The 25,272-nt window shown below is 48.2% G+C and overlaps 1 protein-coding gene across 1 annotated transcript in view; it reads left to right on the top strand.

The window, feature by feature from the left end:
- Wdr66 (WD repeat domain 66) overlaps window positions 1-25,272 on the top strand; it is a 92,672-nt gene that overhangs the window by 44,825 nt on the left and 22,575 nt on the right. Inside the window, exons 10-18 of the mRNA XM_013349789.2 lie at window positions 2,866-3,060; window positions 3,976-4,226; window positions 4,427-4,578; window positions 5,538-5,711; window positions 7,378-7,562; window positions 14,327-14,441; window positions 15,301-15,464; window positions 20,603-20,693; window positions 20,874-21,017. Of these exons, the coding sequence (XP_013205243.2) occupies window positions 2,866-3,060; window positions 3,976-4,226; window positions 4,427-4,578; window positions 5,538-5,711; window positions 7,378-7,562; window positions 14,327-14,441; window positions 15,301-15,464; window positions 20,603-20,693; window positions 20,874-21,017 (1,471 nt within the window). The remainder of the gene's footprint in view (window positions 1-2,865; window positions 3,061-3,975; window positions 4,227-4,426; window positions 4,579-5,537; window positions 5,712-7,377; window positions 7,563-14,326; window positions 14,442-15,300; window positions 15,465-20,602; window positions 20,694-20,873; window positions 21,018-25,272) is intronic.

Below are 25,272 nucleotides of genomic sequence, written 5' to 3'. Positions count from 1 at the left end.
ACTCCTTTTCTTCTGTGCTAATGAAATATATTTCAGAGCCCCAAATTTCATGCTTTAAATGTGAGAAAACACCTCAAGGGGCTCGAGAGGGGCTCAGCCATTAAGAGCACTTGCTGCTCTTGCTGGAGACCTGAGTTTGGTTCTCCAGGGGACCCAACACCCTCTCGGTCTGAGTGCAGTCCCTGGAACCTGTAGAGGGGGAGGTGAGAAGTTGTCATTGGTCTGCACGCTTGTTTGTGACTCTTCGCTCAGCCCCCAGTCGTTTCATGAGGATTGCATGTCCGCTCCTTAGCACACGGGGAGCCCTAGGTAAAAAGCAGCTATCTTTAGTGTGTTAGAGAAGTTCCTGGAAGTGTGAGAAAATGTCTTTAGGACAAGAACCTGCCCTGTGGCTGGAGTCACTGTTCAGTCTGTTTTCACTGTGCCCATTAATTCTCGTCTGCACCACTCAGTGCAGGGCGCTGGGCAGTCCTGGTGTGCTGGGGAGCCTTTACAAAAGGAATGCTAGCTTGGGTTAGAGCCTTTGAGACCCAGGCCTGGGTTTCCCTCTCCCTTATTAAGGAACACTAGCCAAGGGGAGAAGGGCCCTACAAACACGGGGTGAGTTTTCCGCTTCTGCCCAGCAGAGGGCAGTCGAAGCAATCCTTGCCAATTATTCTGCCCACCTGGCCTGGCTTATTAATCAGAAATCTCATTTAATCATTCTGCATAACATCTGAGAAGAATCTCTCCCCCCACCCGCCCGTGATTAGATTGTTTTTTAAAGGTCTTAGAAAATAAAAGATCCCTCTTGGGATGGATCAGAGGACTAGAAATAAAAGCCATCCCCCCCCCCCCAGCACTGCCTTTGCTTGTGGTGACCCGGTGGGGGCTTCATAGTTCTAACGCATCCCACTGCCTAGCCTGTATGATGGGGGGGGGGCTATTTGATTGTTCTCCATTGTCATCTGTGGTCAGCTGGCAGTGACTGTAAGTCACTGTCTCCACTGTGGAGCCAGAAGAGTGTTTGAGAGGACATGCCGTTTTCTTTAGGCACACCAGGCTCCTATGTACTCTAACCATGGAGCTCAGCTAGGTGCAAGTGTGTTGCAGGGGGCTGCTTGTTCGTCCCAGCCGCCCAGAACTGAAATAATCACACAGAAACTGTATTATTTAAATCACTGCTTGGACCATTAGCTCTAGCTTCTTATTGGCTAACTCTTACATATTAGTTTAACCCATCTCCATTCATCTGTGCGTCGCCACGAGGTTGTGGCCTACCAGCAAAGTTTCAGCATGTCTGTCTCTGGTGGAGGCTCCATGGCTTCTCTCTGCCTCTGCCTCCTTTCTCCCAGCATTCCATTTAGTTTTCCCTGCCTAGCTCTGCTATAGGCCCAAAGCAGTTCCTTTATTAACCAATGATATTCACACCATACAGAGGGGAATCCCACATCACCTCCCTTTTTCTGTTTAAATGAAAAGGAAGATTTTAACTTTAACATAGTGAAATTACATATAACAAAATGGGTATCAAGCAAGAATTATAGTTACAATATTTATATTACATTCATCTTCAGTCTCCAGGCCCATAGTATCTGGCAGACTTTTTCATGAAGCAGAAAATTTCAAAGACAGTTCTGCCTATATTGGCAGTTTGTCAGTCACTTTCTTCTGTGTCCTGCAGAATATCTAGCAGACTCTTTCATGAAGTAGGCACCCTGAAGGATCATCTCACCTTTAAACAAGTTTAGCAGTCATTTCTCTGTGGGTTCTGCATGTCCAGATCACCAAGCAGTTTAGGCAAGAGCAGTTTCTTGCCCAATGGCCAGCAAACTCCATAAGGAGCCTCTTCAGTGCCCATCTTTCGCTTGAAGTAATTGGTGCTGCCAGGAGCAGACGTGTCTCATTGTCATGTAAAGTCCTAAGTTATTAAAACATTTTAAATGCCATATTTTGTAGTCTTTGAAAGGTATGAAGAATGCCTATCTATCTGAAATACATCTCTACATCTAGAAAATTTAACTAACATGACTACAAGCTTGACTATTATATATGATTATTTATTAACCTCTCTTAATTATACATTGCTGTCTGAGTTCCCACAGTTGTTAAGTCCCAAAGAATCACACAGAGGTCTACATCAGTTATAAACTGATTGGCCCATTAGTTCACGCTTCTTATTTACTAACTTTTATAACTTACATTAGCCCATAATTCTTGTCTGAGTTAGCCACGTAGCTTGTTACCTTTTTTGGTGATGCAATCACATCTTGCTTCCTCTGCAGCCGGGTCACCACTGCAGACTGCATTCCCTCTTCCCAGCATTCTCGTTGCCCCGCCTCTACTTCCTGCCTGGTTGCCCCACCTATATTTGCCGCCTGGCTCCTGGCCATTCCATGTTTATTTAAAATACAAATGGCAGGGTCCAGACCATTGTCCCACAGCACTACATTACATTTTTAAATGAGCTGCACAAACACAATTCCTTAATCAAGAGCAGAAATATATATACACAGTGTAACAAAATTGACCTTAAATTTGTATCCCTAAAGCAAGATCCACACCAATGCAAATCTCTATAGCATATCCCCTTTAAATGTAAACAAACATTCATAGACAACATTTGGGACTATGGGCGTTTACCCAAGATTCAGATTAATAGAACCCACTGTGCAGGGTATCCACTGTGTCTGGCAACCCTAGGCTTTGAGCAGGTGCCTTCTCTTTAGCCTTGGAGATGTAGCTATAAAGTGGGGTGACAGGAAAAGAAACCTCACTGGCCACCGTTGAGTGGATCATGGCAACATCCAGGGGCTAGAGCCTTACGCAATCAAATGTTCAGTAAAGGGCTCTTGGCATCAGTGCTGTTGTTCTTCTCTATTCCAGCTACATTGTCACAGGTGATGTTAAGGGTAACATTAAGTTCTACGATCACACCCTGTCTGTTGTCAACTGGTACAGTAACTTCAAACTAGGTGCCATAAGGACGCTGTCCTTTTCCAAGAACCCAGCCAGTCTACCTACAGAGAAATCCAGCCTCCCCACAGACTGCACGTTAAAAGGTGACCTTTTCGTCGTCAGGTGAGTTGATAACGAGTCTGGTCATGGCCAAAGGGGACTGATGTCCCCTTTCAGTTTGTGTACAGTGCCGTGGATGTTCCTCTTGTTCCTAGGACACAGAATTGAGCGAGTTCGCCTTACTAGTTTTACAGCTGTCTCTCCTTGGTTCATTGCGATCAGTGTTAGATTCTTTTGTTTTGGTTTTTCAAGACGGGGTTTCACTGTGTACCCTGGACTAGCCCAGGATGCACTCTGTAGACCAGGCTGGCCTGGAACACAGAGATCTGTTTCCTCTGCCTCCGGAGTGCTGGAATCAAAGGTGAACACCGCCACTAGGCTTGGCTTTGCTTTGTTTTCCAGACAGGGTTTCTCTGTGTTGCCCTGGAGATTTTTTTTTTTTAATTAGTTAAAGACTTTACCATGTAGAAGCCAGAAGCTGGATGGCCCTATCCCTGACTTCTCATCTCTGTTGTCCTGGAGTCCTTGGCCATGGGGCAGCCTCATTTCTTGGAGCTGAGCTTGTCCTAGCCACTGAGGTTAAAGGCATTGGGTAATTAATAGCCATAACATTTCAAGACTGAATTATCCATGAGTCTGCTTAATTGCCCTTTCAGTCTTTACAGGCACATCTGTATGTGCGCACCCAACTCCATATTTGCATACACAAATGAATATTTGCATGTGTAGATTAGCTAATTGTACAACTGACTGTCCATCTGCATACTTAATGACTCAATTTACATGTGGGAAAGTGGGCTTTTTTCACTTGCAAATGGAGGCTTTTAGATGTTGGTGGTATATTTTTAGAGATGTTGGGTTAATAATGTCACCAAATCATAGACGACAAAGGCGGCTCGTGTGCAGTTAGAAGCAGAATGGTTGGCGTGGCCGGTCCCTGCAAACGCTGATCCTGTCGGGTCTCTCCTTGGCAAACAGGAATTTTATTATCGGAACATTTGATGCTACCGTGTACCACATGACGGCAGATGGCACCAAACTCGAGAAGCTCTTTGTGGAGCCCAGGGATGCCGTCTATGCCATCTCCTGCCACCCGTACCAACCCCTCATCGCGGTCGGGAGTGTCTGCGGGATGATCAAGGTGTGGGACTATGAGAAGAAGGTGTATCTGTTCAGCAGGACCTTCGAGAAGGGGCTTGGAGTGCAGAGTCTGAGCTACAACCCCGAAGGTACCCACAGGGGCTGTGCCCTGGCCTGTCACCAGCCAGTTGTCCCTCTCCTCAGTCTAGCACCTGAAAAAGGTGTTTCTCTTCCCATTTTTCTTGTGGCGGTTTTTCCTCTTGCTTATTGCTGTCGAGAAAAGCTTGCACGGACTCTCTTGGGAAAAGGAAGTCCTTTTCCGTCATCGTTCTTGGGCTTGTCTTTTCAGGAACCCTGCTTGGAGCTGGATTCACCGAGGGGACAGTTTATATTCTTGACGCGATGTCTTTAGAGAATGAAAGTCCAGAACCCTTCAAATATTCCAGAACTAGCATCTCGCACGTCAGCTTTTCACACGATTCCAATTACATGGCTACTGCTGTGAGTTCTTCCCTCCGCTCAGGGCCCTTTACCAACAAAGGGGCGAGGAGCTTGAGGAAAGTGGGGCTTACATCCCAGTCAAGATTGGTGAGGTAGAAGGACTTCTCAAGCAGACAGGAGCAAGGCTTCAGAACTTTCAGACTTGGATTCTGCAGCCCCAGGGGCTGGCTGTCATGTTTCTGGGACCCGGAGACCCAGGGGCTGGCTGTCATGTTTCTGGGACCCCAAGGCCCAGGGGCTGGCTATCGTTTTTCTGGGGCCCCGAGACCTAGGGACTAGCTGTCGTGTTTCTGGGGCCCTGAGACCCAGGGACTGGCTATCGTTTTTCTGGGGCCCCGAGACCCAGGGGCTGGCTGTTGTGTTTCTTGGCCCCCATCTCTCTGTATACCACCCTTCATCCTCACTCATTTTGACAAGGCGGCCTCCTTAGGGTTTTGGATTCTGGTCTTTCCTGCTGTGACGAGGGCATGTGATCTCAGGAAAGTGATTCTGGCTGTCCCCTGGTATGAGGAAGAGAGTCCTCATGGGGCCACCTCCCTCTGACATTTTACCCACTGGCTTCTGGCTGGAACACACACACTGGCAAGGATCAGAGCTGGCCTGGCACCCAGCATGGGCAGGAGACACCTGCTGGCTGCTCTCTGCCGCTCTGGCCTGTATCAGACCTTTTTTATTTTCTGTAGCTAGACAAAGGGTAGGGAGGACAAAGGCGGAGTCAGGCTCTTGGCTTTCCCTGAGGAACGGTGTAAGAACATGGACAGAGAGTGGGGTTGGTGCCACACTGTACTCCCTCCCGCTTCACACCAGGAACCTCAGTCACCCAGGCTGCTCTTCCTGCTTGTTCTGCTGTGCTGAGATTTATTTGGATAAGATAGTCTGAAGGCCAACAAGTCTGAAAACCACGATGATAATTCTTAGTTCCAAAACTCAAGGGACAACTTATGCTCTTGCCTCCTTAGGATGTCAGTTTCACCGTGGCTGTGTATATGGTGGTGGTCAAAAACGGACAAAGGGTCTGGGAGTACCTGGCGAGACTCCGTTCCCATCATAACAGCATCCGAAGCCTCTTGTTCGGAGTTCATCTGGACAGCAATGAGCCCAGGCTGCTGAGCCTCGGGAAAGACAGGTTCCTGGTGAGACATTCATTTCGGTTTGCTGATCCCCAGGGCCATGAGTCTCCCCCACCCCACCCCCGCCCCATCCTGCCTGTTCCATCCTTACCACCTTGTGCAAACCCCGCCTGCAGCATGTGGGAAAATGGCTATGGTGAAGCATCACAGACTTCTCCATGTTGGCATCTCGGAAGCGATGGCTCCCATGGCTCATGTCCTGAAGCAGAGGTGGGCAGAGGGAGGGTGTGTCCCACACAGGATAGAAGATGCAGCTGCCTTCACTCCCCAGCGAGTGCTGGGAAAACTGACACTAATACCTCCTCAGCATCCAGGGGTCAGGGTGCGACTGTGACTTTCATGGGAAAGCAGTAGGAAGGGGGCGGGGCAGACACAGCTGGGCATTCTTTTTTTTTTTTTTTTTTGATTTTTTTGAGACAGGGTTTCTCCGTAGCTCTTTGGTTCCTGTCCTGGAACTAGCTCTTGTAGACCAGGCTGGCCTCGAACTCACAGAGATCTGCCTGCCTCTGCCTCCCGAGTGCTGGGATTAAAGGCATGCGCCACCACCGCCCGGCTGGGCATTCTTATTTGCTTTCCATTGCTGTGATAAAACTCTGAGCAAAACTAGCTCGGGGAAGAAAAGAGTTTATAGCTCACAGTCCCTCATTCAGGGAAACTGAGGCAGGAACTGAAGCAGAGACCATGGAGGAATGCTGCTTACTGGCTTGCTCTTCATGGCTTGCTCAGTTACTTTCTCATACAGCCCAGGCGGCTGTGGTCATGGCCTCAGGCTAATCTGATGGAGGCAGTTCCTCAAGTGGGGGGGGGTCCCTCTCCCCAGGTGAGACTATTTTGTATCAAGTTGACAAAAACTAACCAGAGCAGCAGGGACAGTGGGTGATCTTATCAGGTCAACTCTTACCAACCGGGCAAACCACCACCTGCCCCTGCTTCCGTTGTCCTGCCTGGCCCTCCTTCCCCCTCCTTTCTCCAGGCCTTCCTTGCTTCTCTTTACTTCATCTGGACTACCTGTGGCCAGTAGGAGCTGGCTGGTAATCAGGGACCGTCGAGTGCTGAGATTTAGGCTTGAGTTAGTTCCTAAGATAAAGAAAAGGGACACGGCAAAGGTTCAGGGTTGGGCTCCCTTGGCTGAGACTTAAGTCTTTGCTCCACCACCTCTTGGCTGTGCGTTCCTGGACAGGCCACGCCGAATACCTGTGACTCATAGCCTGCTCATGGGGTCTGTGTGCGAAGAGACACAGCACTGCAGATCTTTGCGGGGCCACAGGTGTGATGGTGCAGGGTGTTGAGTCACCCTGCTTGCTGGGAGTTGCTTGGTGAAGGCAGCATGCCGTGTGGAGTCTGGGAACTTCCCTTAGAGACCCAGCCAGTTACCATGCAGGTCAACACCCAAGGCTTGAAGTGCCTCAGCCAGCTGGGTAAGCGGTTCTCAACCTGGGGGTCACGACCCTTTGGGGGGTACTTGAACGGCCCTTTCACATCATCAGAAAACACAGATATTTTCATGGTGATTCATAACAGTAGTAGCAAAATTATAGCTATGAGGTAGCAACGAGGATAATTTGATAGTTGGGGGTCAGCACAACATGGTGGACTGTTTTAAGGGGTCTCAATGTTAGGAAGATGAGGACCACTGAGCTGGATCTTCATGAGCTCCTGTTCTCTGCAGATAGAGTACAATCTCATGAAGAGCTACAAAGACCACCTGGTAGTCCTGGACATCCACCGGACCGACCAGGGGACCTACCCCACCTGCATGATCTGGTACCCGCCGCTCACCAAGGAGCTCTTCCTACTCATCTGCAACAGCTGCTACAAAGTGAAGCTTTTCAACTCCACCACGAAGATGTGCAGGTGCGCATCGGGGCAGCCGCTGGTGGGCCGGCCACCCCCGTGACTCAGCCCGCTGATGTGCCCGCCACCCCTATTATCCCCATTGCTCAGCCTCCCCCGCGCACTGGTAACAGTTCATCCCTTCCCCTTCTCAAAGGGATAACCTAAGTCAGGTTTGCCCAAAAGCAAAAGCACACAAAGGGACCATACCTGAATAAGGATGTCAGTGTGCATCCTTGCTTTAAGCCAGGTACCGGGGAGGTAGGGGACCTGGAGCTGGATGCCCGTGTATCTCTCTGAAGGACACAGCCCTGGAATCCAGAAGTCACTGATGTTCCAAAATCAGCCATCCTTTTCCACACAGGAAAGAAACTAAACCTAAACCAAAGCCAACCATTTAACAAGACATGCCAGTTGCTTGGTTTTTGTTGTTGTTGTTTTGATTTTATCTTGAGAGAGGGTCTCATTCTGTAGTCCTGGCCTCTGCCCCCTGCGTCCTGGGATCACGGGGATGCGCTGCCATGCCCAGTGGGTTTGATTCTTCTCCTGCTGCTTCTCAGAGGCGTTTTGTCCAGCTGATCGCATTCATTTGTTCATTCCTTACATGAGCCAGGTAGTGTTCCCGGTGGTGAACAAAGCCCCATCGTGGGGCGGACAACACAGTAGCGAGTAGGTAGCCGTGGTAGCTCTGCACAGAAAGACTGGAGAGACAGACGTCCTGAGGCAGTTCCTGGGGACAGAAAGGCTGCTGTCTTCAAAGAGTACAGGGAGGGGGGTCTTAGGGAGGGAGGAATAAATCGGGATGTAGGACATTTGGGGGAAAGCCCACAGCTGGGATCTGCAGGAACAAGGTGGTTGGGGTTTGAGAAGTTCTTTGAAAGTGGCTTGGTTGGAGTGGAATTGGGGAAGGGTGAGTGGAGAGGGTGGGGAGGGCAACCCGCAGGGTGGCTTGCCTCTAGTGTCCACCCCTGGGCTGGGCTGTGGGTGCAGCAAGGGAAGGAGGCTGTTCTGTGGAGATGATAGTGGCGTGGAGTGGCTGGGAGGGTTGGACGCTGGCTGCCTCTGGGGACAGGGCCAACAGTGTTTGTTGAGAGCAAAAGGTGAGTAAGAGCAAGTGTAGGCTTCCCTACATACATTGAAGACCGAGGCCCACATAGCCAGAAAAATGGGTGGGGGCACAGACAGGGGAGGATAGATCTGAGGTCACTAAATTCCACGTTTGGATAAGGCGAGTTCTAGATCCCACTCCGTATGACAGCACCCGAGTTATGCTCTTGATTCTGGGTGGAGGCCGGCTGGGGTCAAGAGCAGAGGGTGTTAAAGCTGTGGGAAGGAGGCTGCAGAAAGGTGGAGGGGGGTTGCAGACCACACCCAGGGTACCCATGGCTGCATTTTCCTCCCTGCAGAGGTGTCCTTCTGTTGGGTGTGGTCATAGATTCTGCAAGACCTGCGGGTCCCAGATTTCCCTCACCTTGGACATGGACCTTGTGTGCTGTCCCTGCAACAGGGTCACTGTCTTCAGTTTCCAAGAGCCTTGCAAAGTGCTGTCCCTCTGGGGTTTGGGGAGGCTTCGTAATTTCTGGACAGTTAGGCAGGCAGGTTGGTCAAGACTCAACCCTTGGCTCTTGCTCTAACTCGGCCCTCTGCAAGGGACTGTACAGAGGGTTAGACCCTATGGGGAGGAACCTCTCTGCTGGGGATTAGCTGCCAATGGATACATCTGGAAGGCACTGAGGCAGAAGGAATGGTTGGTGGGGTAGCCAGTACCAGCAGCAGCAGCAGTGTGCCCAGGCCGCAGGAGAAAGAGCAGAGTTTTAATTGGTTGGTTGGGGGTGCAGAAATTACAGGCATGATCCATCATGGCTGGCCATGCTCGTTCCTTGAAGTGCATCTCAGATGAGATTTCCAAAGCTCCCCTCCACCCCAGGCTCTCTTCCTCTTTGGTTTGGTTTTGTGAGTTTTTGTTTGTTTTTGTTTTCACTTTGAGACACTGTCTCATTCTGCAGCCCAGGCTGACTTTAAGCTTACAGTAAGCCTCCTGCCTCAACCTCTCAAGTGCAGGGATTACAAGCATGAACCGTTCCTCCTGCCTACTTCACCCTAACCAAGAACAGTTCTTTTCCAGATGGTGGGAGGAAAAATGACAGAGCCCTTACATCTTATGACAGGAATTGAAATCTGGCACAGTGTTTAAAATACTTGAGAAAATGGGTGAAGAGCTTCAGGGTGCTCTTCATGTTCCCTCTTTAATGAACACACACTTCTGAGCGAAGAACATCCCTGGAAGTGCCTAGTCAGTCCTAGAAACCGAATTCAAGGTAGGAGACAGCATGCCTCAGGCTTGTAGCTCCTGCTAACTGTTCCCAGTGGAGACAGAAGTGGGGTGGATGTGTGTGGTGAGTGTGGTGTATGTTGTGGTGTGTATATGTGTGTGATGTGTGTTCACGTTTCTGTCTATTGATCATCCATCTGAAGTTAGCTCAAAGCATTGCCTAAGAAAATCGTGTGCAGGGCTGGAGGGATGGCTCAGTGGTTAAGAGCCCTGGGTTCAATTCCCAGCATGCACATGTCTCTAACTCCAATTCCAGGGGAGCTGACACAGATATACATGTAGGCAAAACACCAATGCACTTAAAACAAAAATAAATAAATTGATGTGGGAGGTCCTTCTGTATATGTGTTGCTTTTATTTGTTAATGAATAAAGAAACTGCTTTGGCCTGTGATAGGACCAAATAGAGCTAGGCGGGAAAACTAAACTGAATGCTGGGAGAAAGGAGGCAGAGTCAGGAGATGCCATGTATCTGCCAGAGGGGAAAGACGCAAGCTGCCAGCTAGAACCTTGCCAGTAGGCAATAAGCCTCGTGGTAAAATATAAAATAATGGAAATGGGTTAATTCTATATGTAAGAGCTAGCTAGCAATATACTTAAGTGATTGGCCAAGCAGTGATTTAATTAATACAATTTCTGTGTGGTTATTTCCAGTCTGGGCAGCTGGGAACCGAACAAGCAGCCTCCTACTACACTAAATAATTTAAATAAGGTGAGATAAATCTATTAAAAAGAAGAAAATAGTGTATACGGTAGGAGGAAATGGCTCCTCAGGTAAAAAGTACTTGCCACACAAGGCCAAGTGTGAAAGATTGATCCCACAAAGTTGTCCACATGGCATGTGTGAACCGACCACCCCTGTCATACACACACAATAACAAAAAAAAACAAAATTAAAAACAAAAAATTGCCATCACTTCTCAGCCTCTTGGCTAACCTCAAGTATAGGAAATAACTTAGCAAGGTTGAGAGTCAAGTTCATAGAGCATTTAAATGAAGGGCACATTAAATGTATAACCACCTCTTCTTCCCTTGTGTAAGGCATCTCTTGAGTTAGAAAAATAATAAGGCTGGTAGCCACAGTTCAACTGGGGAAGCATTGTCTTCTCATGAGGATCAGAAAAAGAATTTTAAAATGCATTTTAGGTGTTTGAAAGGCTATAGCAAGGCAGCTTACAGAAGACCACTAACCGTAGGGGCAGATGCTCAGCAGCCTCTCTTGATGAGGCAGACGAAAGCAAGGCATCCCTTTTACAAATGGGATTAGTGAAGATAAAAGTGATGGATGGTCGGAGCCTTGGCGAGAGTGCAGGGAAGCAGGCCTGCTCGTCCAGCCGCTGGTGGGGGTGTAAATTGGCGTAACCTTCGGGGAAAGCAATTTGTCACCCTCTGTTAAATTTTATACCCTCTGACGTCTAGGAATGAAGCCTGGAGAAGTGCCCTGTGCTAGGCCAAGAAGTAAGTAAAAGGATCTCTTGTATGGAAATATGTTTTGAAATGGAAACTTACAAATGTCCATTCATAGGGCGTTAGTTAAGTGATGTCTTGTCAGTATACCAGAGCACAATGTCTCTTTCAGCAAACGGGGGAAATAACGAGATAACTGTCTACACAGTAACTCGCAATATCTCCAAGATGCAGTAAGAGAGAAAGCAAATTTCCAAATAAGTGTGGATAGTATAATTCTCTCTTCCTACGAAATCTGTGTACGTAAATTTGAGTGAGTCACACAGACCAAATAATGGCCCATGTCTTTCTTGGGACAGAATCCAGCATTGTAGGATGTGGATGTTCTATTCTATGAATGTCTGAAGGCTTGAACTTTCTTTTTTACAATGAACATGAAATGTCTTTCAATCTGAATGAAGAGATACGAGTTTTGCAGAATACGGGCAGACAGGTTGACTGTCGCTAACAGTTACATGCCTGTGTCAAGAACTGTTCTGAGCACTTTTTTTTTTCTGTATCCACTAACTAAGTTGTGCAATTCAAGAAGCTGCTGTCACACCCAAAGGGTAACTGGTTCCTGGGCTGGCAGTTTGGCTCTGTTTGTAGAATGCTTGCTTACCATGTATAAAGTTCTGCGTTCTCTACCTCTTGCCTAATAAGCCAGGGATGCATGCCTGGATGCCAGCACTCGGGAGTGAAGGCAGGAGGGCCAGAAATTCAAAGCTGTATCCTCAGCTACATAGCGAGTCTGAGGCCACTCTAGACCACATGAAAAAGCAGAGCAAAACCAAAGAGCACACTTTCGTTCCCATCGGTAGCCACTTCCCGGCCCTGCATCACTATGTCCCTGGAAACCACTGACCTGCTTCTGTCTTCTGAACTTGTCTGTTCTGCACATGTGTATATAATTTCATGTTATAGATGGAGTCACACAGCATGTGACCTTCTGTGTCTGCCTTCTTTCACTTAATGTGGTCTTGAGACTCACCCACTTTGGGCCGCGAACTAGTGCTTTGTTGTTCTGGCTGAGGGTTGGCCCTTCCTGCCCACCCGTGTGTCTGCAGATGGCGCTAGGCGTTTGCATTGCTTCAATTTTGTAGTGGTTCTGAGCACTAGGGCATAGGGTCCGGTGTACACAGACCTGCATAATTTATTGAATGACTATATGATTGGAGTTTCCATAGCTCCTACTCCCCACAACTTCCCCAACCAGGGACAAAGGTCCCCGTCTTCTCATACCCTGTCCCTGGGCTTTTACCCCTGTTCCCCTGCCTCTGCCCACTTGCCAGTATGTGGTAGGGCCTTAGGAAAAGGCATGAGCTGTTACGTTGTCTACCTGGTGGGCATTGTAGTGTTTCAAAGTGCTGAGTCTCTCACAGCCCAGAGCAGAAAGTTCACCGTGAAAACTGTTCCTGCCACTGTGTCCCCTTGCTGTGTCTCCTGTCCCTTTCCCATCACCGTCTGTGCCTCTTAGATCTGTGTCCCCTGCCTTTACCTTCTTCCTGAGTCCCGTTCTTCTACTACAGGCTGTTCTCTCTGCCTCGGATCCATCATTCTGAGCACAGTCAGCTGCCCCACTAGGAATACTTCGCCCCAGACCCTTTGACTCCATGGCATCTCAAACAGCTCTTTGTCTTCTGACCCTGCCAGTCCTTGGCCTCAGTAGCAGGGGCTAGACCTTGCACATCTCTGCATCCTGACTACCTCACACCAGGCATGAGGAGGTACTCACAAGGCTGGTGTGGTAGGATCAGTTCTCTTTTATCTAGCACCTGCAGCCTGCAATGGGACCTCACCTTAGAGCAAGCTCGTGTTTGGGGAAGCAGCTGGAGTTGGGGTAATACAAGCTGGGTACCATGGGTGGCGTGTACCTGCAATTCTAGCTCAGCAGGAGGCTGAGGCAGAAGGTGCTCTTGAACCCAGGGGTTTGAAGCCAGCCTGAGCAAAATATCAAGAGCTTAAAAAAAAAAAGTGAATACAGAGAGATAGGCGAGTGGATAAATACTGCCACTGCCAAGCCCAAGGGCCTGAGTTCAGTCCTCGGGACGGAAGGAAAGGAGGGCCCCTCCCAGAAGCTGTGCACCCTACTGCACATGGCACAGAGTCATAATAGATTATAAAGTCGAGCTAAAGAGGCCTGACTGGAGTCACTACAACTTGGTGCAATGATGGATCTGGTGACCAGTGTCATTTAAGGATGTCTGGAACAGAGGGTGGTGTCTCATTCCAGTCTGTGGGCCTGTCGGGTGTCTGCTTGCATCCTGCCAAGATGTGCCATTTCCTCACAGGCCTTTCTCTTAGTTGTTCAATGCCGTTCCTTAGGACATAGTGTCGGGAGGGAAAGTGCACACCGCAGCCACGGGGGGCTTCCCCCACAGGCAGCTCCCCTCCAGTCCACTGCAACATTTGCCATTGGAGCCAGTGCCACTTCTTTACAGCAGTCGCTGGCAGCACTTGAGAGGTTCTTACGTAGAGATTAGCTGAGTGACAAGACAGGAAATCCAGAATCACAAATACTTAAGGACTCCGGTATAGAGGTGTGTGCCTGTAACCCCAGCACTCAGGAGACTGAAGCAAGGGTTCTAAAATTCTAGGCCAAACCAAAAAAAAAAAAGCCGGGCGATGGTGGCACACGCCTTTAATCCCAGCACTTGGGAGGCAGAGGCAGGCGGATCTCTGTGAGTTCAAGACCAGCCTGGTCTACAGAGCTAGTTCCAGGACAGGCACCAAAGCTACAGAGAAACCCTGTCTTGTCTCGAAAAACCAAAAATAAATAAATAAATAAATAAATAAATAAATAAATAAATAAAATTCTAGGCCAGCCTGGACTACATAGCAAGACTCTGTGTCTCAAAAAAAAAAAAAAAGCAGCAGCAACAACAACAACAACATCAACAAAAAACCCAAACCCTAAAGAACACACCACAACACAAGTATGGTAGTACCGTTTATAGTCTTAAAATATACATTGAAGTTTATGGAGTTTGCACTTTTTCCCTATACAGAAAGACAATTCTTGGACCGGCTTATGGGTCTCCTGTTGAGCACACACAGGTGCTCCCCGTTAGATCCACGTTAGAGCTGAAGAAGCGTTACCTGGTGTTCATCAACAAAGACAAGGTAGGCTTCCCTTCTCTGTCCCTGCAAAACAACTGTGCAATGATCTAAAGACCTTGAGATCCAGGGCCCATGAGACAGCCAATCAGGAAAGGTGCTCACTGCCTCATCTGGGGACCCAAGTTTGAGCCCTGGACCCTGGTGAGAGGAGAGACTACCTTGGGAAGGTTGTTCTTTACTTCCAAACAGGCACTGTGGCTCAAATGTCCTTTCCCAAAGAAATAATCTTAATAATACAACAGATGATAAAGACCCATGGGTCCTTAGTTCTGCTGCAGAGAATTACCTCCATATGGGTCATTGGCCACACTGAAAATTACCACAGATTAGTGAGAAAGGCTTCTGGGAGGCATTTCTTTCTTTTTGCTTTCATTTTTTGGTGTGTGTGTGTGTGTGTGTGTGTGTGTGTGTGTGTGTGTGTGTGTGTATGCACGTGTTTACACATGCACACACCTACACGCACGCTCGTGAACATGTACCACAGTATGTCAAAGGATACCTTTCAGGAGTCTGTTCTCTCCTTCCACCATGTGGGTCCTGGAGGTAGAAGCCAGTCAGGCCTGGCGACAAGTGCCATCTCCAGGCTCCTAGGAGATGTTTTCAAATAGAGTTCTCAGAGTTTCCCAGTGAAAACTCAGAGGCTTCCAAATTACGCTTTTCTTTCTTTTTATTGACCTGGAACAATCTAATTTACACGGAAGATACACCAATCAGTTGTGCCTAGTCGTATGTTGACTCTGACAGATGGCTCCAGATGTGTGCATGCATAGCAGAAACATCTGGAGGGGAAGCCTGAGTATGTCAGGCTAGCTTGAGACTCAGGTACTCGAGTCTGAACACCTAATTACACTTGCCTCCCTAGGTTGGACTCCAGATCTTACCAGTTGATGGCAACCCACACAAAACATGTGCTATCGTTTGCCACCCAAGCGGGGTGGCTGGAATGGCCCTTTCCTATGACGGTCGCTATGCCTTCACATCCGGAGGCCAAGATTGCTCAGTGGTTCAGTGGGAAATCAACTTAAGGTACATGAGTGGACATACCCTGGCCCCATAAGGAAGTGTAGACATCTTTTTAAAAATGTATTTGTGTGCGTATGTGTACATGTTAGTATGCACTTCTGCATGTGAGTGCTTGAGAAGGCCAGAAGAGGGCACTGGATCTCCTGGACTTGGAGTTCCTGCAGTTGTGAGCCACCCACAAGAGTGCAAGTGTTTTTAACTGCTGAGCGGTAGCTCCAGCCCTTGGGCCCCTTCTTTTCATTCAGATGCAGCAGACAGCTACAGAGTGCCTGCCACGTGCCCATTCTGTGCTAGGACAAAAGGGTCCCTGGTTCTCAGGATGCTTCCTGGTGACATTATGTGCAGATCAAAGGCTGCTGTGCAGCCTCACGGACCATTCGTTAAATTTCCAGCTTGGATGGTGAAAATGCCCCTGGCTCTGCCTGGCTCCCTGAAGTTTCTCAGTATCTGTGCATTCTCACGCTGGACAAAGAGACCAAGGCTAAGACTCCAATGTGGGCATTGCAGAAACAGTAAGGATGAATTAAGAATCTGCTCCTCCCTGCCCTGAAAGGAGACCTGCTCGCCTAAAGCGAGGCTGGAAAATACTAGACTTGTACATCAGAGTAAGAATATAGCTACTTTAAGGTGGAGTCTCGGCTCTAGAATCCGCTAATCCTTTGATTCTGCCTGTGAAGTGGGACTAACAGCTTTTATGGAGTCCTGTATGGACCGGACAGGTTTACATAGGTGATGCAGTAACCAATCTATAAAATGCGGCATCCTTCCTTTCTTCTCTTCCTGAAAAGGGCATTTGTGTTTCAGATGGGACAGGCGCTTAAGGTGGCTCTCTCATCCATCTAAATACAGTGATCTGAACCAGGGCAGAGCCAAGGAGTGGGCAGCCAGATCGTGTCTCTGATGACCCTGTCCACGCAGGCTTCAGAGGCAGACAGCAGAGGTCCCTTCCTTCCTCAATAGGCTGCCTGATTCATGGCTCCAGTAACGTCTGCCCCTGCCATCTGCCAAGCGCTCGTCTTTCCCTTTATGGCAGATGTTAACGCTTTCCTTTGTACCCTGAACTTGAGTGAGAATAGCTGGCGAAATCTGCTCTGGCGCCATGATGCCTTCAGACTGCAGTTACAGCTCTGCTTTCTGCCTCTGCCATCCCGGGTGAGCTGATCCAGGCGCTGGGGGACTTGGAAACTGGAGGTGAGCTAGCTCTCCATCCAGAAGCACTTCCCCAGCAGTCCCAATGTGTCACCCACTTGCCACCTGCAGTCCTTGGGACCAGTGGCCTGCTGGAGGGAGATGAAGTCTCCCCATTTTGATTTGTGGCCTCAGTCAAAGTGGGATCCAGTAGGGATTTCCAGTAGTGTTCCTATGCTTGGCCAGAATCCAGGCTTCTGAGAATTTCCATTTAATCTGTTGTAGGGACAAAGGATCATTATAAACTAATTAGCACTTTATTGCTGCTTCTGGTGACTTAATATGTTCAGCATTTCACTAATGGAAAGAAATGTAAAAGCCCCAAACAAGTAAACAATACAATTCTCCACCAGGGCCCAGGCTGCAGCTCAGCTGGTAGCGTGTGTGCCTAGCATCCACCAGGGCCCAGGCTGCAGCTCAGCTGGTAGCATGCATGAAGTCTTTAGCTCCATTCCCAGTATCAAATAGATACATGCACGTGCTGCTTACCCTTATATCAACTTGGCAAAAGCTAAAGTCATCTGAGAGGAGGAGACTCCAACTGAGAAAAGCCTCCACAAGGTCCGGCTGTGGGCAAGCCAGGAGAGCATTTTCTCAGTGATTGATATGGGAGGCTCCAGCCCACTGTGGTTGATGGTCCTGTTTTGTTTTGTTTTTTTTTTTTAAGACAAGGTTTCTCTGTGTAGCACTGGACCAAGCTGCCCTTGGACTCACTCTGTAGACCAGGCTGGCTTCGAACTCACAGGGATCTGTCTCTCGAATGTGAGACTAAAAACATGTGCCACCACTGCCTGGCTGTTCTGGGTCCTATAAGAAAGCAGACTGAGCAAGCCATAGAGAGCAAGCCAGTGAGCAGCATTATTCTGCACCAGCTCAGGCCTCCAGGTTCCTGCCCTGCTTGAGTTCCTGCACTAATTTCCTTTGATGACTGGTGATACAAGAAGTGTTAAGCCACCAGACAGCGATGGCGCACACCTTTAATCCCAGCACTTGGGAGGCAGAGGCAGGTGGATCTCTATGAGTTCAAGGCCAGTCTGGTCTACAGAGCAAGTTCTAGGACAGCCAGCCAGGACTGTTAAACAAAGAAACCCTGTCTCAAAAAACAAACAAACAAAGTTAAGTCAAATGAAGCTTTTCTTCCCCAAATAGCTTTGGTTGCTGTGTTTCATTACAGCAATAATAACCCTAAGACAACCCATCATGGTGGCACAAGCTGATCATGCCAGCACTCGGGAGGTGGAGGCAGGAGAACCAGAATACCAAGATCATCCTCCACTTTGTAGTGAGTTGAGAGACCCTCTCTGAAAAGCTTTTGGTTTTGTACTGGATTTATTGATGAGATAGTTACAGAGTGAAGTGGGGTGGAAAGACCTTCCACCTCCTACTCAAATACAAGCAGAGACGTGGGTTCAAGTTCCAGCTTGGTTAGCGTAGCAGCCAGCACAGGACAATAATCCTAGTACTCAGGAAGTAGCAGCAGGAGGTCAGCAGTTCAAGGTCATCCTCAGCTACATAGTGAGGTCAAGGCTAATGTGGGGTACACAAAACATGAAACACAAACAACAACAACCAGAATAATGTAGACTTTAACTCCTCCAAGCCCCAGCTCTTCCTGTTAGGGAGCATCTCTCGGGTGCTTGCCTGATGTCACTCTTGATGTCTCTAGCTTCGCCCCCTTGCCTAGAAGCAACCATGCTATTCCTGAATATAAGATATGTTCAATAGGGGCTGGAGAGATGGCTCAGCGGTTAAGAGCATTGCCTGCTCTTCCAAAGGTCCTGAGTTCAATTCCCAGCAACCACATGGTGGCTCACAACCATCTGTAATAAGGTCTGGTGCCCTCTTCTGGCCTTCAGGCATACACGCAGAAAGAATATTGTATACATAATAAATAACTAAATATTTAAAAAAAAAAAAAAAAAGATATGTTCAATAGATCCTATTTCCCAGGACCAGAGCGTTGGCTTAGCAGTCAAAAGCATTTATTGTTATTGCAAAGAACGGGTTTCAATTCCCAGCACCCACCCACATGGAGGCTCACGGCTTCCTTAGGCCCCAGGCATGCATGTGGTGGGCACACATACACGCAGGCAAAACACTCATACATACAAAATAAAATAAATCTAAAAAAAATAAATAAAATGCCACTTTCTTTCCATGTCCCGGTGATCGCTCTCTCCCTCCCCCCCCCTCTCTCTTCTCTCTCTCTCTGTGATTGAGACCTCAATTTAGGCACAAGAAGGCTTTTGGGAAGGTGACCAGAATCCCATGTGGCTGCCTGGCCGCAGAGTGGGCCTGCAGAACAACCATCCACTCGTGGCTCTTAGCCTTCTTCCTGCCCAGCTCTGCTCTCCGTGTCCTCTGCAGTTTGCTCAGATTGGAGCCCTTGCCACAGAGAGAATGAGCCCCTTTCTTTGCTCTGGTTAGAGAAATTTGGTCCTCTAGGGTCAGCAGACAGTTTGTAGCCCTTGCCACAGAGAGAATGAGCCCCTTTCTTTGTTCTGCTTAGAGAAATTTGGTCTTTCTGGGGTCAGCAGACGGTGGCAGGAGCAGGGTGCACGTGGCACAATGCTGATGGCAGAGCCAGAAAATCAAGCTGCCCTAGGGAGCCCAGTGCATTTGCATCCCTACCCTTGGGGTTCCTGGTGGTAACAGGGCCCTCTGTCACTTCTGGTCCTGATACCCTGCTCTAGGCAGCTTGTCTGAAAGTGACCTTGTTACCCTTGGAATCAGGAGCAGCCTAGGGGCCACAGAGAAGGAATGACTAGCTGATCTCCTGCCTTCATAGCCTCTTGTCAGCGCCAAGAAGTCGGGTGAGGCCTGGGTCCTGCAGGAGAGGACCTCAGGCACATGTGGAGAACAATGCGTCAGGCCCTCCCTTGGACCCAGCAGCAGGGCAGAGGACATTTTGTGGTTCTTATGAAAAGGGCAAGGACATGCCAGTGATCGTCTGTCCTTGGCACAGACAGAACTGCGCTCTGGGCTCGGCCCTCTGCTGACTGCCTTACACAGTCCTCTTGACTTCATCTTACAGCCATCCTGGAGACAAGTGTCGCTCTTATCCCCACTTAACTTCCAAGGGGTCAATTGATGGCTCAAGTGATGGAATGGTACTTGAGGGAAAAAAAAGGGCCTGCGGCAAATCCTTCACGTGTGTTTACTTAATTCTTATGGCAGCCTGCATGTCCCTTCCCATTTCACAGATGCAGAAACCGAGCAGAGGTGGGTATTTCTCATGGCCACAAGCTTGCCGGTGGCACAGTCAGGCTCGTGTGCATGCCCCTGTGACTCCAGTTCTGGATTCTTCAGTTCTCCACTATAGGTCTTCACTGAAGTAGGCTCTAATTCACTGGACTGGTGGAAATCCAGTGAGTGGCTTTTTTTTTTTAAAAAAAACAAACAACAACAACAAAAAAAAAACAGTGACTTTAGATTATTTGCCTTTTGAGCGAGAAAAAGTCTGTTGGTCTCATGCAAAAGTAGGTTTTCTTCCCATTCAAAGGGCCTATTTTCGGAGAACCTGACCCTGCGCTAGAGAGCAGAGGGTTATTTTTATCCACTTGGCATGGGTCCCTGTGATCTCCCGGGCTTTTCTGAGAGCAATTAGTACTGGCAGTGCACCTGAAGAGCACCCCATCCTTTTGGTGCTGATCGGACACGATCGGCTCAAGAGGTTTTGAGGTTCAGACTGGAGCCTCCCCTGGCCCCCAGGAGAGATGGGGTCCCCAAAGATAGCAGACAAATTGCCAGGCACCTGCCCTGTCACCAGAATGAGCATGTCACCATAATTAAGGTGGCTGCCCTGCACGGCTGCGTTCCACACTTGAAATTGAATTTCTGTCGCAGGCTTCATCACTGAGGGACAGAGACCCTGCAGAGGCCACCATCTGTGTGACTGCTCCATGACTTCATGCAAGAGTGCTTCCTAATGATGATGTTTCTTATTGTTCCAGTGCCCTGGAGGCGGCCGTTTCTCTTGGGGGCGAAGACTTGACCCCATTCTACGGTCTGGTGCCTGGTGGCAGAGAAGGAAAATTCTACAGGGTAATTGTCATCAAACACTTCCTGGGGACATCTAGTCAAGGCAGACATTAGAGACTAACCCTCTATGCTTTTCCGTAAAGCCCCCTCCTCCCTACTAAGCTTAGAATAGGCTTTCTAGAAAACATCCCTTTCCTGGATGTATCTGACTGCTGTGTGCCGTTTCTGTTTGGTTCCGCGCAGGAGCTGGAGGACTACTTCTACTATTCTCAGATTCGCAGTCAAGGCATTGATACGATGGAGACCAGGCAGGTGTCGGAACATATCTGTCTGTCGGAGCTCCCTTTTGTCATGAGAGCGATCGGCTTTTACCCGTCAGAGGAGAAGGTAGGTACAGGCACACAATACCAGCACTAGGATGGGCTATTTATATCAGGTGTCTCCGGGAGCAGTCACTGCAGGCCAGCCTGGAAACGTGCCAGATGAGCTGAGTGACTAGGGATGAAGATGTGCCCATTCCCCAGGCAGAATTCCTCATGGATGTGTGCTATTACATGAAGAGGGGCCTCCTAAGCCTTTGCTGCCTGCACCCCCCCCTTTATTCCCTTTGAGACAGGATCTCTATGTAGCTCTGGTTATCCAGGAACTCACTCTATAGACCAGGCTGGCCTCAAACTCAGAGATCCACCTGCCTCTGCCTCCCAAGTGCTGGGATTAAAGGCATGCACCACCACACCCAGCCTGCAAACCCTTCTTTGCACAACTCTGGGTATATTAGTGTATAAAATAGGTAGACAAATCAAACATTTGCTGATAATAAATGAAGAAGGAATTTTGTGGTTTCTATACAGTTTTATCATTTGTTGAAGACAAAACAATTTTGTATACTAGTGAGATGGTTGTGCTCATTTCTTCTTACATAAAGAATTGAATCTTAGCCAGGCAGTGGTGTGGCACACACCTTTAATCCCAGCACGAGGGAGGCAGAGGCAGGTGGATCTCTGTGAGTTCGAGGCCAACCTGGTCTACAGAGCTAGTTCCAGGATAGGCTCCAAAGCTACAGAGAAACCCCGTCTTGAAAAAAAAAATTTGAATCTTAGCTAAATGTCCAATGCTGCGAGATGAAGAGTACCTTCAGTGCTTTTCAGAGGCGGTGAGATTTGATTTTATAGTCATTAATACCAAGAATACTGCTTCACATAAATGCATGATGCCAAAAAGCATAGGGTGTATTTAGGGTCATTTAGAAATTGTTGGAAAGTCTAATTCCAAATCAAAATTTATTTAGTGATTTTTTCCCCTATTTATTTATTTATTTATTTATTTATTTATTTATTTATTTATTTATTTATTTATTATGTATACAATATTCTGTCAGCATGTATGCCTGAAGGCCAGAAGAGGGCACTAGACCTCATTACAGATGGTTGTGAGCCACCATGTGGTTGCTGGAAATTGAACTCAGGACCTTTGGAAGAGCAGGCAATGCTCTTAACTTCTGAGCCATCTTTCCAGCCCTTTAGTGATTTTTTAAAAAAAAAAAAATAAAACTTGAGTCAGCAACTCAAACAGCAATTCTTAAATCAAGCGTTTTGGGTTGAGGGTCTAGCTCATCTATAGGGCTCTTGCCTGGCATACCTGAGGGCCTGTTTCAATCCCCAGGACAGAGGACAAAAAAAAAACCAAACCTCTACTGGAGTCTATTCCGAATATATTGTAATACTCACATCCTAGCAGCAATGGTAGGGAAATAGGAAAAGTCTTTGTTTTCTGTAGTCACGTGATCGTAGTTCTGCAGGAAAGACACTGCAGCCTGCAGTAGTGGATAGCCCTGGATCCCAGCTGAGGTTTTCATCGGCACTCTGTGGTGTTTTGTGGCATGGTGGCATTTGTGGCAAATATGCACGTGTTTGTTCAGAACCAAGGCTGCAGAGGAAGTGCTGCCATGCGCCCCGGGGTTGATTGCATGCTTGCCTTGGAGCACATTTTTAATTGCGTCTGCAGAAACCGTCCACTGCTGCCAAGCTTGTTGCAGCCCCTCCCTGGCGTTCATTGCATGACCCCATGTGAGGGTTGCAACCTGTAATTTTTAAAAGATGTATTTATTTTTATTTAATATGTATGGGTGTTTTGTCTACATGTATGTTTGTGTACCGTGTGTGTACTGGAGCCCTTGCAGGCCAAAAGAGGGTGCTAGATCACCTGGAACTGGAGTTACAGACAATTGTGAGCCACCATGTGGGTGCTGGGAACCAGACCTGAGTCCTCTGGAAGAGCTGCCAGTGTTCTGACCACTGAATAGCCTCTCCAGCCCTAAACCTGCAACTTAAGATTGAGGTGGAAGGTGAACTGGTGAGCAGAGCTGGGCATGTGAGGCTAGTCTACCTCTGCCCTCCCTGGGCAAAGACTACAACCCTGGGCTTCAGCGGGATGGTGTGTTCAAGGCAGGAAGCACATCGCCGGGCCTGCAGAGAGAGCTCGAGTTGCGTTGTCCTCTGCACAGTTGCTGTTAACCTAGTGTATGTTCTTGGGGCAACTCTAGAAGCTGTGCGGATGCTGGTCCTGACTCTAGCTCAGACGTCAGTCTGAGCACATGGCAGAAATCCCCAAACACCGGCAACTCCGGACAGAGTCAGGAGTCCATGTATGTTCCTCACATGAACTGCTTAAATATAACTTAGAGGATTCCCTTTTTGAGCTGCAATGTGAGACATCCTCACTACAGAAGATCTGGGAATGAAAGGGTTACGTAGAGTCCTGCCACCCAGTCTGACAGTCACTGATGGAGGAAGGTCATTGGTTAAGGAATAAAGAAACTGCTTGGCCTCACAGGTTAAAACATAGGTGGGAGGAGTAAACAGAACAGAATGCTGGGAGGAAGAGGAAGTGAGCTCAGACTCAACAGCTTTGCTCTCTGGAGCAGAGACGCCATGCTCCCCTCTCCCGGGCAGATGCAATAGCTCTGCTCTCTGAGACGCACGCGATGAAGCAAGCAGCCAGGTCAGACATGCTGAATTTTTCCCGGTAAGACCGGTGCTACACAGTTTAGGTTGATCGAGATATCAGAATTAGCCAGTAAGGGCTAGAGTGAATGGGCGGCCAGGGTGCTGGGGACGCAGCCCCGCCGCTCCCAATTACAACAAGTCACTACTATTCTCCTGGCACTTACGTGTTTATACAGTGAATGGTGCCACACTGAATGTATATGACTGTGTCCACATATAGTACAATATGTCATAGGCACTTTCCCTTTGGTTAGAAATTCTCTAGAAAAAAAATACGTTCTTTTTAAGATACTTATTTTGCAGTTGGGCAGTGGTGGCGCATGTCTTTAATTCCAGTACTCAGGAGGCAGAGGCAGGAGGATCTCTATGAGTTTGAGGCCAGCCTGGTCTACAAAGCAAGTTCTAGGACTGGCTCCATGGCTACTGGGAAACTCTGTGTTGAAACAAACAAACAAACAGAAAGATACTTATTTTGAGTTTGTGTGTGGTATATGAATGTGGGGGCATGGGGGTATTCTATCTGCACTTGTCCTTTTTAAAAAATATATTTATTTATTTTGGTTTTTTTAAAACAGGATTTCTCTGTGTAGCTTTGGCAGTCCTGGAACTCACTCTGTAGACCAGGCTGGACTCAAATTCACATAGACCCGCTGCCCCTGCCTCCCAAGAGCTGGGATTAAAGGCATGTGCCACCACTGCCCAGTTTAAAATTTTATTTTGTTGGAGGTATGTACATACCATGATAAATGTGTGGAGGCCGGAGGACACCTTCATGGAGTCTGTTCTCCCATGTGTTCTGTTCTGGGGATTGAACTCAAGTTGCCAGGTTTGTATTGTTGAGTCGCAATTACTACCCCCTTCCCCCAGACAGGGTTTCTCTGTGTGTAACCCTGGCTGTCTTGAAACTAACTCTGTAGAGACTAAACCGGCCTCCAACTCACAGAGACCCGCCTACCTCTGCCTCCCAAGTGCTGGGATTAAAGGCATGCGCCACCACCGCCCAGCAAGTGGCAATTCTTTTTACACTTCTAGCTATCTCCCCAACCATGCTTATTTATTTATTTCTATTTTATTTATTTTGTGAATGGATCTCTCACTGTGGCTGGAGCTCACTTTTCTGGCTAGATTGACTGGCCAGTGAGTTCCCAGCATGCACCTGTGTCTGCACTGCCCACCACTGGAGTATCAGGTGCCGCTGCTGCAGCTGGCTTTACTTAGGTCCTGGGATCTGAACTCGGGTCCTCATGCTTGCTTACCTACACATTTGCTTAGTGTGTGTGAGGTCTTGAGTTAATACAACACACACATTAAAAAATTAATTGCAGGGCTGGAGAGATGGTTCAGTGGTTAAGAACACTGACTGCTTTTCCAAAGGACCCAGATTCAATGTTCTGTACCCACATGGCAGCTCAGAACCATCTGAAATGCTAGTTCCAAGAGATCTGATGTTCTCTTCTGGCCCCTGTGGACACTGCACACAGATGGTGCACAGACTACATTCCTAAAAATAAATAAAACCTTGAACAAGTTAAAAAATAAAAATAAACCGGGCGGTGGTGGCGCACGCCTTTAATCCCAGCACTCGGGAGGCAGAGGCAGGCGGATCTCTGTGAGTTCGAGACCAGCCTGGTCTACAA

The sequence above is a fragment of the Microtus ochrogaster genome, chromosome 2, assembly GCF_000317375.1.
Source record: "Microtus ochrogaster isolate Prairie Vole_2 chromosome 2, MicOch1.0, whole genome shotgun sequence".
NCBI classification, from domain to species: Eukaryota; Metazoa; Chordata; class Mammalia; order Rodentia; family Cricetidae; genus Microtus; species Microtus ochrogaster.
This window is presented reverse-complemented; position numbering and strand designations above follow the sequence as displayed.